Here is a 12,138-nt window from a genome sequence, read left to right as displayed (position 1 = left end):
CAAGAGAACAACAGAATAGCAGTCCTTTGACAGGCTACCACGGCCCCTTGACACTTTCTTATCTCCTTCCTTCTCCCACCATTGCCCATCTATTTCCAGATCCTGTCAGTTTAACTTCCAAAATATATACATAAATCTGCCCATGTTAATACATCTCCACTATCGTGCTACTCCAACTATCATCTCTTGCCCTGGACCACTAGAATAATGTGGTTTCCCTATATCCATTTTTGTCCTATCCAGACTTTCAGATAGATGATTATTTCAAAATGCAGATAGGATCATTCACCTCAATTTTAGAACATTTCAGTTACTTCTCATTTGCTGCAAATCCTTACGGGGCCTGTGAGGTCTTAACTGCTCTGGGATTTACATTGCCTCCTCCCATTCATGTCCCACTGTGCTCTTCCACTTCCTGTGTGCTTTATCTGCACCAGCCTCCCTTCAGTTGTCCATCACAACATGGCCACTCCTGACCCAGGGACTTTGCATGTGACATGGCTGCTCTCTGGAATACCCTTGCCTACTCACAGTTCTTTATCTAGAGAAGTTCTCCTCATTTTTCAGTTCAGCCTCTTCCTCAAAGACCTTTCCTGACGTCTGTGTATCTGTCTTATAGCACTTATTACAACTCTTATGTATGTTTATGTGATTTTCAGATTGACCCTTATCACTCCATAGTTGATTGTAAAAACTTGATAAGATCAGGGACTGGGACTGGCCTTGTTCACTGTTTTATGATTCCCTGGTACCTAACACAGTGCTTGTGGAAGACCGTTAGTAAATACTGGTTGAAAGAATGAATGAGCCAGGTAGTAAGTGAGTGGGTAGATGAGTGGATGGATGATTGAACTGCCTTAGTGGGGCAAAGAGAAAATCCACTGGAAGTCATTTTCTGATGGAACCAGGTAGAGGTTACAAAGTAGGATCTGGTAGTGGTGTTCATTTTCTGTGCAATGTTTGTTCTGCAGATACTTTTTCTTAATCTAGTAAGGAAGTAAACTAAATGTGAGGAGACATTCAGGGTGATATTTCTTTGCTAACTTTTCCCCTGTTCTCATTTTCAGAAGGTAATAAACTTGAGGAGTGAGTAAACAGCTGACCTTTAAACACCCAAATATCAGTATTTTCCAGACTTGCTCTATTAAGGGAATCACCTGAAGTGTTTGATTTTGGAGGTCTGAGTCGGAGTGGGGATCTTCATTTTTAAGCATGTCAGTCAAGGCAAGCTTGGGGAACACTACCCTGGAATTATTATCTGGGAGTTGTATATGACTTAAACATAAGTGTAGACCACTTAAAATAACTTTGAAGCTATCAAACTGGTCAAAGAGGAATTGATTATTTACTGTTGAGCCGTTTCCTTTCTCTTCTACATAGTAACTATTTTTTTTCCTATGTACATGGGAGCATTTTATAAATTATTTGTGGATTCAGATATTTTATAATCTGAATTCTTTGGATTTATTTATTTATATATATTTTGGAAACAATAAAAAGAATAGATGTGGAGGTCATTCTGTTTTTAAATTTATTATAAGACTGATGTTTGTGTTAAACCTGTGGTTAGAAGTGTTTTCAGAGAGACTGAGCTAATGAAATCTAATATTGAGGAAAATGCATCTTTTGCATCTTGAAGGTACTGATTTGATAAATATGTCAAGGTTATTCTTTTATATTAATGGAGGTAGTACATGATAAATGGGATCTTTGTAAAATAGTCCATTGGAAAAGTATATTAAATCTTTTGTAGAGATATATAAAATGAGTTAGTAAAGGTGTTTTGATTCTAGGCAAAAGATGTCATTGAAGAGAAATTAGTTTCACTCAAGGGCTCACATTAAAGCTGGGTATGAATGAATGAAACATGTCAAGCAGGTTTACTCTTTTAGGAATATAGTGGTTAAGACTGCTCACAGAAACAATCAGTACCTTGGGCCAAACACGTTTCTTGAGTACCAGATGTGTGAACTCATAAGCAATTTAACTTAAGATTATAGTTGTTAGATGAGTTTGAATGAAAACATGTTTTTAAATTGCTTATATTCTAAAGTTAGTCTGAGTTACATTATTTTGATTAGGTATAAAAAGATTACTGGTTTGGGTGAATGTTATGTTATGTGCAATATATGTTGATAAAAGTATAAAAAACAAGAGTACTGGTCTTACTTACCATGCATACATATAGCCCTCATTGATGTCAGTTACAGTAGGTAATTCAGAATTAGCCAATTTAGATTATCATTCATCTTTTTCCTGTGACATGTTAAAGATTTGGGAGGGAATTAGTGGTTGAGTATTTTTATTTTTATTTATTTTATGAGTGAACAGATAACATTGTGAGTTTTATTGTATACAACATAATGTTTTGAAGTACATGTACATTGTGGAATGGTTAAATCTAGCTAATTAATAAATGCATTACCTAACATATTTATCATTTTTGTGGTGAGAGCATATAACATCCACTCTGTTTACATTTTTCAAGAATACAGTATCTTACCATTAACTGTACTCACCTTACTGAACAATAGATGTCCTGAAATGTATTCCTCCTAAATATAATTATATATCCTTTGAGCAACATCTCCCCAACCTCTCCTCCCCACTAACTACCCCACCTTCTGGTAACTACCCTTCTACTCTCTACTTTTATGAGTTTAACTATTTAGATTCTATATATGAGTGGTCATGCAATATTGTCTTTCTGTGCCTGGGTTATTTTCCTTAACTTAATGTCCTCCAGGTTTTTCCATGTTGTACCAGATGGCAGGATTTCATTCTTTTTTATGGCGAAATAATATATATATATATGTATCTCACATCTTAAAGTTCATTCATCCATTGATGGACACTTGGATTAATTCCATACCTTGGCTATTGTGAATAGTGCTGTGATAAACATAAGAGTGCAAATATCTCTTCAATATACTGATTTCAGTTCCTTTGGATATATTCCTAAGAATAGGATTGCAGAATCACGTGGTAGTTCTATTTTTAACTTTTTGAGGAACTTCCATACTCTTTTCTATAATGGCCATATTAATTTACATTCCCATAAACAGATATAAGGGTTCCTTTTGCTCCACCTTTGCCAGCACTTGTTGCCTTTTGATAATGGCCATTCTAACTGGGGTGGAATGAAATCCATGTGGTTTTGATTTGCATTTCCCTCATGACTGCGCATTCTTTTCATATACCTGTTGGCTATTTGTATGTCTTCTTTTGAGAAATTATTGTTAAGCTCTTTTGGCCATTTTTTAATTGGGTTGTCTTTTTGCTATTGAATTGTTGGAGTTCCTTATGCGTTTTTGGATATTAGCCTCTTGTCAGAAGTATAGTTTCCTTATATTTTCTTCCATTCTGTAGGTTGTCTCTTCATTACGTTGATTGTTTGCTGCACAGAAACTTTTTAGCTTGATGTAATCTCCATTGTCTGTTTTTGCTATGATTGACTGTGCTTTTGAAGTCTTATCCAAAAAAGTCTTGCCAAGACTCCAGCTTGGGTGACAGAGTGAGACCCTGTCTAAAAACAACAACGACAACAACAACACCAACACCACCACCACAAACAGCGCAAGTGATTTATCTGTGATTTAACAGTCCAAATGTAAGCAATGCAGGACAGTATGGTGCCTCCATGGTGTTGCGGACCTAGGATCCTTCCATTTTGTTGCTTTGTCATCTTTACTTGAAGCTTTTATCTCATAGTTTGAGATGGCCACCCCTGCTCCTACCACCAAATTGTTAGTATTACAGTTATAAAATGGGGAAGAAAAGGGAGGGCATCCTCCTTTTCAGGGTGCAACCAAGAATTATATCCTTTCTACTCATGCTGTTGATCAAATCCAGTGACATGGTCACAATTAGCTGCAAGGGAGGCTGGAAAACAGTCTTTAGTTGGGCAGCCACATGTTCCACTGAAACTTTTATTACTGTAGAAGAGAACAGATATCAGGGGTATAAGGAGTAACTTCATCATAATAGTCAGCAACAGAAAAGAATTTACTTCTGGAATGCTTATTTTTTTCTAACTTACTGTTTTGTGGGGAGAAATTTCCCACTGAAGTTAGCAAGTGGACTTGAGTTGTGGAAAAGCATTAACCTGAGTTCACATATTTCACTTTAGGACTTTAAGTAAGTCAGATTTATTCTAATGGTTACAGGAATGAGTGTGTAATATATTAAGAGACAAGATTGCCCTTTGGTAACTCTTACTTTTCATGTACTGTTTTTATGTCTTTGTTTTTCACCTTTCTTGAGACTAATTTCATAGTTGTTTTCTTTGTATTTTTAGGTATGGCACAGTCACAAGGGTGGGTGAAAAGATACATCAAGGCCTTTTGTAAAGGCTTCTTTGTGGCGGTGCCTGTGGCAGTGACTTTCTTGGATCGGGTCGCCTGTGTGGCAAGAGTAGAAGGAGCATCGATGCAGGTGAAAATGATATAACTTCGTTCTTTAAAACACATACTTCATTGTTTTTCAAGCACTAGAAATGAGAGTGCTAATTTTATTCCTATTCTGGGAACTGAAAGGTTATAAAAAGGCATTGAAATGAAATTTTACTTTACTGAATTTGTTCTTAAGGTCTTCTAATACAGTCGTATTATAATCAGAGGAGAGGTTAATAAAAGTAACTATCAGTTCTCTGGGTCTGTAGTTTAAATTTTTCTGAGAATTTTAAATGGAGATTCTTAAGAAATTATACTAAATGACACTGTTTTCTGTGAATATGGCTCTATTAGAATATCCTTTTAATGCCAAATTATTAGTGTAGTTGCAAGATGGGTTTGAGTCACAATCAGTTGCTCTCTTGTTATATAGGTATATGATTTCAGTTTGTAGAAATGTCTAGACCATTGATCCCAGATACTGTATTGTGTTCTTTAAGCATGTTGCTAATTGAAAAGATTAAGTGCAGTTTACAGTGGAAGAACTTTGGAGTGGAGATTTCCAAAAGTTTTATGCAAATAGTCTTCTGGAATAACTTAGAGAAAATTATGTTGTCCTAAAGTTGATGTCTAGAACCTAGCTTTTTTAGTAAGTTTAAGCAGTTAGGCAGAATTTGCATTTTGTTATAGGATTTGGTTTCCTGTATTATCAATATGTATTAAGTTCATGCGTTGTGGTAAATAGTTGTATAAAACAAATAACTAAAATGAATATATAAGCTTCTAAAAAATCAAAATTATACAGAGAATAACCAGCCTAATTTTTTTTCTTTTTGTTTTATTTAGAACTAGTTAAGGGCATAGTTATCAGCTTTAAGGAGTTAGAATTAGTTTGCTTTATTTATTATAATTATGGTATTGAACTTCTCCCTGAGTTCTGGTAGTCAGATACAGAAGGTCAGGAAATCCTTTAGCTTCTTTGGGAAAAGCTACATTTTAAAAACAGGACTGCCTTTATATTCTACTTCCATCATTTGAGCATGGTTAGGGCCTTCTCTTGGGCAGAAGATTCTGCTCTCAACCCTGTCTTTCAGGTTCTCTCCATAGTGGATCACCAGCCCAAAGCAAACTGGTCACTTACTTTCAATGCCAAAATATCTTAATGTAGGGGTACAGTAAACATAGAAAGAAAGATTTACAGACATATGGCTTTAAATACACTTTAATATGTTTAAGATAGAATGTATTTTACATTCGTTGCATCTTTAATCTTGAATTCCTAGCAGCCTTGTCTTAGACTCAATCCTTAGGGAAGCGTAGACTTTCTTTGCTGAGCTTTGGAGTCAGATTCTTCATTTCAGATTAAAACTGCCTTCTTCACAGCCACCCACATTCCTTTTTGGTCCCAAGGATCCCTTTGAATCCATTCACAAGCATGTATCTTTTGGTAACAAATAATCAGTTTAAGAATGATTTTTTCCCCCAATTTTGTTACTGCTGTCTTGCTATACAACTATCACTATTCTAAGAAGGACTTTTCCAGAACACAAAATCTCCTTACTTTGGATCTGATGATATTCCAGAGGATCATGTGGCAATCATAATATCCCAATCTTCATATTTTTAGCCTAATATATTCCTACTGAACATCTATGTTCATGGCTTGTGCTGAGAGAGCAATTCATTGCAAAATATAAGATACAGGTCTTGCTCACAAGACCTTGACTGCCTTATGAAAGGACAAGGCTTATCCCCAGTGAAGAAGGCAGTGAAGAAAGTGTTAAATCTTGTTATTTCTAAATGTCGGTTCATGGATTAAACCCAGGTTTGCATTAGATATATTTGAATTTGCAGAGGTATTAGGATTTCTTGCAGTATTCCTAGGCCCTATCCCTAAGAAGTCAAATGTATTATGTTAGAATTTGTTTGGTATATTGTATAGAGTTTCCTTGGCTACTGGTAATAGGAAAATAGCTTGGTATAAAAGGGATTTATTGGAAGGCTTATTATATACACACAAGGAAGGCACGAGTGAGACCGTTGTCAGGGACAACTAGAGCCAGGACTTGGATGCCGCTGGAGTGCTCCGTCTTCTTTCTAAGTTCTTCTCTGCATCTTGGCTTAGTTCTCTCAGACCAGTTTTCTCTGCATAGCAGGGTACATGGCTGCTGGCAGCTCGCATGCCCAGTTTCTTCACCGCCTGAGAGAGATTGCTCCTACTGCCTTGATTTCAGTGTGGAATATCTTGGGGAAGGACTGTGATGTATTCAGCTTGGGTCACATGCCCTTATCTATACAACTATACAGATCAACTTTGGCCACCAGAATGGGGTACCGTGATTGGTCCAGCTTTGAACAAGTACACACCCCAAGCCTGTGGCTAGGCCAAGTGATCTGTAAGAAAATGACAGCATCTCTTTGAATCACATTGTTCTGTGGGAATTGGGGAGTGGAGTACAGGCGACATTTCCTAGAGGAAAGAGGATGCTATTTTCAGAATCAAAGTAGAATGGAATTCTAGGAAGAAAGGAAAATATGTTTTTACAATTGGGTCTATATTTCATGAATTTGAGACCAACTCTAGGTATAATAGATAATTTAATTTACAGTTTCACTAGATACCAGTAAATCATACTTTAAATTCTTTAAGAGCAGAAATTATAATAATGAGATTTAGGGATTAACTAATTCAACATATTTGAAGACATCTTTGCTACTATACAGCTTTGATCAACTAAACACGTTTATGTCATGGGGTTCAACAGAATTTTTGACAATTGGGATAAATTCTTCTCTTTAAATTTCTCTAATGACTCAAGGACTGAAATAGTTGGCATGGTGTGGAGATCTCTGGAAGTCACTGAGCATCCTGCAAGGAACACAGCTGTTTTTCTTTACTCTGGGAAAAGCCACTCTTGAAGGTCACTCAGCAACTGGTAGACACATTATTTAAGAAAGATCCAAGGATCGAAAGATTAAATCTCATTAAAGGGAGGTGTAATACTAGTCTTTTGGGTTTATTGAATAAATACTGTTTTGGTAACACTGGAAATTCACTTTGAGTAACAAATTTTGCTGTAAGAATTGTTTTTCGGTCTTTCAAAAATTCTGTTGGTTTGTGATTAGGGGAAGCATGTTTTTAAGATTCCCTCTATGAGAAATACTTATTTACTTTTTAAACACTACTCAGTGGTTCTTTTTTTAAGTTAGGATTTTCAGTATTAATTTGCAATTCATTAAGTATTTGACTAGAAAGATAAGGGTGATCAAACATGGGAAGTATCAGCTAATTAAAGGCAAGCCATAAATAAAAAATAAAGTTTCTAATGATGCATTGGTAAATTCAATGGAAAATAGGATTTAGTTTATAAAATATTTGATTTTTATAAAGCCGTATAGCTGCATTCATTTCATTATATGAGTTGTCCCTTTTGCAATGCTCGACACAATACATGCTGGCACAAATTGTTGGTTAATGATTATTCATACTGACCTATTCCCCTCATGCACATGAATCACTTTTACTGGTTGCTGAAAGGTTACCTATGAAAGTAGATGTACTTCTTTTTTTAAAAAAGAAGCACCACATTACACGACATTAATTTAATTCAGGAAATGAAGACTGATATTGCATACAGTTGAAACTACAGAGGGAATTTATGTAGGTGGAATGTAATTATTCAAATTAGAACTTTAATCGCTTACAGAGGCTTTTAGCGTAAAAGGGTGCCCTAGGAATAGTTTAATGACCTCATGCCAAAGTTTTAGATTTTATTTGAGTGAGAATTCCTGCAGTGGGGTCACTGGTCCTGATAAAAGGTATATGCTTTCCACATTTAAAACTAAGATTTAAGACTTTAAAAAGTAAGTAAAAGAAATAATTTTGTGTCATTATCTTTTTTTTTTTTTTGCAATTGATACATAATTTTTACATAGTGTACCATTTTCCTTTTTTCATTTGCATGGCCAGAGGGCAAAAATACTTGAAAACACTGCTACACAATACTGTCTCTCTAGGTCAGACTTCAGAGATAATGTATGCAGAATATATTAGGAAATTACAGAATATGAAGGAAAATGCAGTTTAATTAGCATTGAGGTCTTTGTTCATCAATAACATACATTTATGGGTTTGAAATTGTCTTGACTTTCAGCTACCTGTGATTATCTTGTTTCCTGCTGAGTTTGAAATTAAAAGTATCATCAAAAAGCAAGCTCTCTTTCAATCTATGTTTTTTAAAAAAAATTCTTAACCTACAGTCAGCTTAATAATACTCAACAGTCATTATTGCTTGTAACTTATTTTGAACTCTAAGAAGCTGGATACAGACTCTTAAGAAAAGAGATACATTGTGATTTATATACCAGCATTTAAGATAGAGTTATGGAGTTTTATGTTACCTGCTAAATTTGCACTTCCAAGATACTGGGCACAAGCTGGCACACATTTCCTCCTGTGCTGACTTCTCTGTGTCGTCACTCACCTTGGTCTGCTGGGGCTGACGTCAAAGGAAGTCAGGATTTAATGTTGGAATGCTTTATTGGCTTACTTGCGTGCTTTCTGCCCAAATTACTTTTGGCTCAGAAATCTCACCTGATGTTTTACCCCTTAGGATGAGTTATGAGTTTTTACATAGTTCTGTAACCTGTCATTAATAGAGACTTTGTATTTATAGCAACAAGCGTGTGTTCCTGAAACAGTTGGTGAGTGATAAATTTGTAATGTCCCTTTGTGGATTTTTCTTCACTTCCCATGATAGAATAACTATGTGTTTCTGTTTTATATAGCCAGGGTTATATCTGTTATTTAAATACCAACTTTATTACACTTTTTAAAAACTTGTTGTAAATTTAGATTTACACAAAAGTTGCAAGAGTAGTGCGTAGAACTCCTATGGCTTCTCTACCCAGATACACCAGTTTCAATATTTTAGTATATTTATTTTATTATCTTTTTTCCCTCCCTCTTCTCTCTCTCTTCCTCCTCCTCCCCCTCCTCTTCCTCTCCCTCTGTATTTATGCGTGTATGAATATATACCCTCAAAAAATCTTATTAAACCATCTGAAAGTAGGTTGCATACATCATGCCCCTTTAATTCTTGATACTCTTGTACATTCTTCCTGAGTCATGATGCTTGCTGATTGGTATATTAATGCTTTTCTTTAGCTGATTTTAAAATTTAACACTTTATTCATAGTAGTATAGAGCTTTAAATACATTAAGAAATGACTCAAGTTCTAAATTTTACATTTGAAACAACTGAGGCTCAGACAGTTGAGGTACTTTACGTAAGCTCAGACAATCATTGAATTTTGGAACTCTGGCTTGAACCAACTCTGACAGTGCTGTCCATTTCACTAAATAATAACTAATAAAAGTTGTGCCTTGTCACTGTTTTGGTGCCTGTTTATACTATTCCTTCTCACAGTGATGTTTTATTCCATTTTATTTTGGTTTATGGAATGATGTACTTAGTAAGTTATTTAATTTTGGTATGATTCTGTAGTACATTTAGGACTTAAATATAGAAATTAAGCTTTATGTTATAATGGGGGAAAAAGATTTTAAACTGTGCCGCTCAGGTTGATGGAAGATACGTTTCTCTTATAAAGTCTAAAGATTTTAAAGTTTATAAGAAGGGATTAGACTATCTGGAAATATAGCAGATGAAACATCTTGAAATATTCCCAATGCAAAACTCTTAAAAAATTAAAAACAAAACATTAAAAGCTTTAAAAATGTGTAACTAACTTGCAGGGAAGCAAGGGAAATTCTCAGAGACCACAATAAGGGGGAATACATTTCCAGGGCAGTAAGTATACATTAAAGTCAGTAGCTGTCACATGGATATTTGTCAATTCCTGGTCATTTAGAGCTTTTGGTTTCAATGGCCACATGGGGATCAGAAGACAAGGCCATAGGCTCATACAAGGCAGGAAATTGGAACAGAAATTCTTAATAAAGTCAGGACCATAGAAGAGACATATCTTTAGGAAATGGGTAGACTAAAGCAAAAATCTGTTCTGTAAGAAAAATTGTCTAGGCTCTGAGAGAGAAAGCCCTGATGTGGAATTGAGGTTTGAATTCACATTCACTGCACCTGAAAAACCCTAAACTGAGATATTAATTTACAGTGGCCTGGGTTTAGAGCAGCCTCAGGCACCAAATTCCCTGGGCACATGCAGCTTGCAACCAGGCCTTATAGAATCCCAAAGATAAAGTTTGATGAACGTTATATCCCAGTAAAAATATTGCATGAGAAAATGAGCTCTATAAGTGAGAGTCAGAAGCAACCATTAGCCGAACTAGACTTTAAAGGCTTTAGAAATTGGAGCTATCAGATACTAAATGTAGTTGAAAGAAAGAGAGGAGAATGAAAATAGCAGAAAGCAACAAGAGATTATCTAAAATGGTCAAGCAAAGCACTACTTATATCACTTGTGCTTTGATACATTGTTTTTTGGGGTGATAATGGTATTTACTGCGGTTATGTTAAAAAAAAAACCCTTATCCTCATAGTATGAATATTATAAAATTGGCAGTGAAATACATAATAGCTGAGATGTACTTTAAAATAATATGGCAAGAATAAAAGTGTAGAAGGGTTACAGATGAAACAAGATTGGCCATGAATCCATAATTGTTGGCTCTAGGTGATGGATTACATGGTGGTTCATTATGCCAGTCCATCTACTTTTTAAAACACATTTTTTATTGAGGTATAATTTATATACCATTGAATTTACCCATTGTAAGTGATGTAATGATGTTTTCCAGCTTTACTGAGGTAAACTGGCAACAATTACATATATTTAAAGTATACATGATATATATATATATTTTTATTATACTTTAAGTTTTAGGGTACATGTGCACAATGTGCAGGTTTGTTACATATGTATACATGTGCCATGTTGGTGTGCTGCACCCATTAACTCGTCATTTACATTAGGTATATCTCCTAATGCTATCCCTCCCCCATCCCCCAACCCCACCACAGGCCCCGGTGTGCGATGTTGCCCATTCTGTGTCCAAGTGTTCTCATTGTTCAGTTCCCACCTGTGAGTGAGAACAGTATACATGATATTTTGATATGTGTAGACATTATGAAATGATTACCACAAACTAATTAACATACCCTTTACTTCATATAGTTACCTTCTTTTTGGTGGTGAGAACATTTAAGATCTACTCTCTTAGTAAAATTCGAGTGTATAATACAGTATTATTAGCTATAGTCACCTTGCTGTACATTAGACTTCCAGAAATTATTAATCCTACATAACTGAAACTTTGTATACTGTGACCAACATCTTCTCATTTTCCCTACTTCTCAGCTCTTTGCAACCACTATTCTACTCTCTGCTTCTGTGAGTCCAGCTTTTTTGATTACCCATATAAGTGAGCTCATGCAGTATTTGTCTTTCTGTGCCTGGCTTATTTCATTTAACATAATGTTCTCTAGGTTCATCCACACTGTCACAAATAACAAGATTTTCTTCTTTTTAAAAGCTGAATAATATTTCATAGTATATATACCAATGTGTGTGTGTATATATACACCTGCAGAAGAATATCCACATGCACTCATATATATACAGAAACCCACACCCACACTGACTACACTTTCTTTATCCCTTCATCTATTTATGAGCATTTAGGTTACTTCCATATCTTGGCTGTTTTGAATAATTCTGCAATGAAATGGGAGTGAAGATATTTCTTTGACTTACTGATTTCATTTCC

General features: G+C 35.3%; 1 protein-coding gene across 10 annotated transcripts in view; it reads left to right on the top strand.

Annotated features, from left to right (window-relative positions):
* Positions 1-12,138, top strand: part of IMMP2L (inner mitochondrial membrane peptidase subunit 2) — a 1,183,069-nt gene that overhangs the window by 36,787 nt on the left and 1,134,144 nt on the right. For all 10 annotated transcript variants that reach the window (XR_008536521.2, XR_010158935.1, XR_002944724.3 and 7 more), the window contains one exon: positions 4,298-4,434. Coding sequence is in view for 7 of the 10 variants with exons in the window: in XM_001166817.7 (XP_001166817.3) it covers positions 4,300-4,434 (135 nt within the window). In the remaining 3 variants the exon portion in view is untranslated. The remainder of the gene's footprint in view (positions 1-4,297; positions 4,435-12,138) is intronic.

This window comes from Pan troglodytes, chromosome 6 (genome assembly GCF_028858775.2).
Source record: "Pan troglodytes isolate AG18354 chromosome 6, NHGRI_mPanTro3-v2.0_pri, whole genome shotgun sequence".
NCBI lineage: Eukaryota > Metazoa > Chordata > Mammalia > Primates > Hominidae > Pan > Pan troglodytes.
The sequence above is the reverse complement of the archived record's forward strand: the minus strand, read 5'-3'. Positions and strand labels throughout refer to the sequence as shown.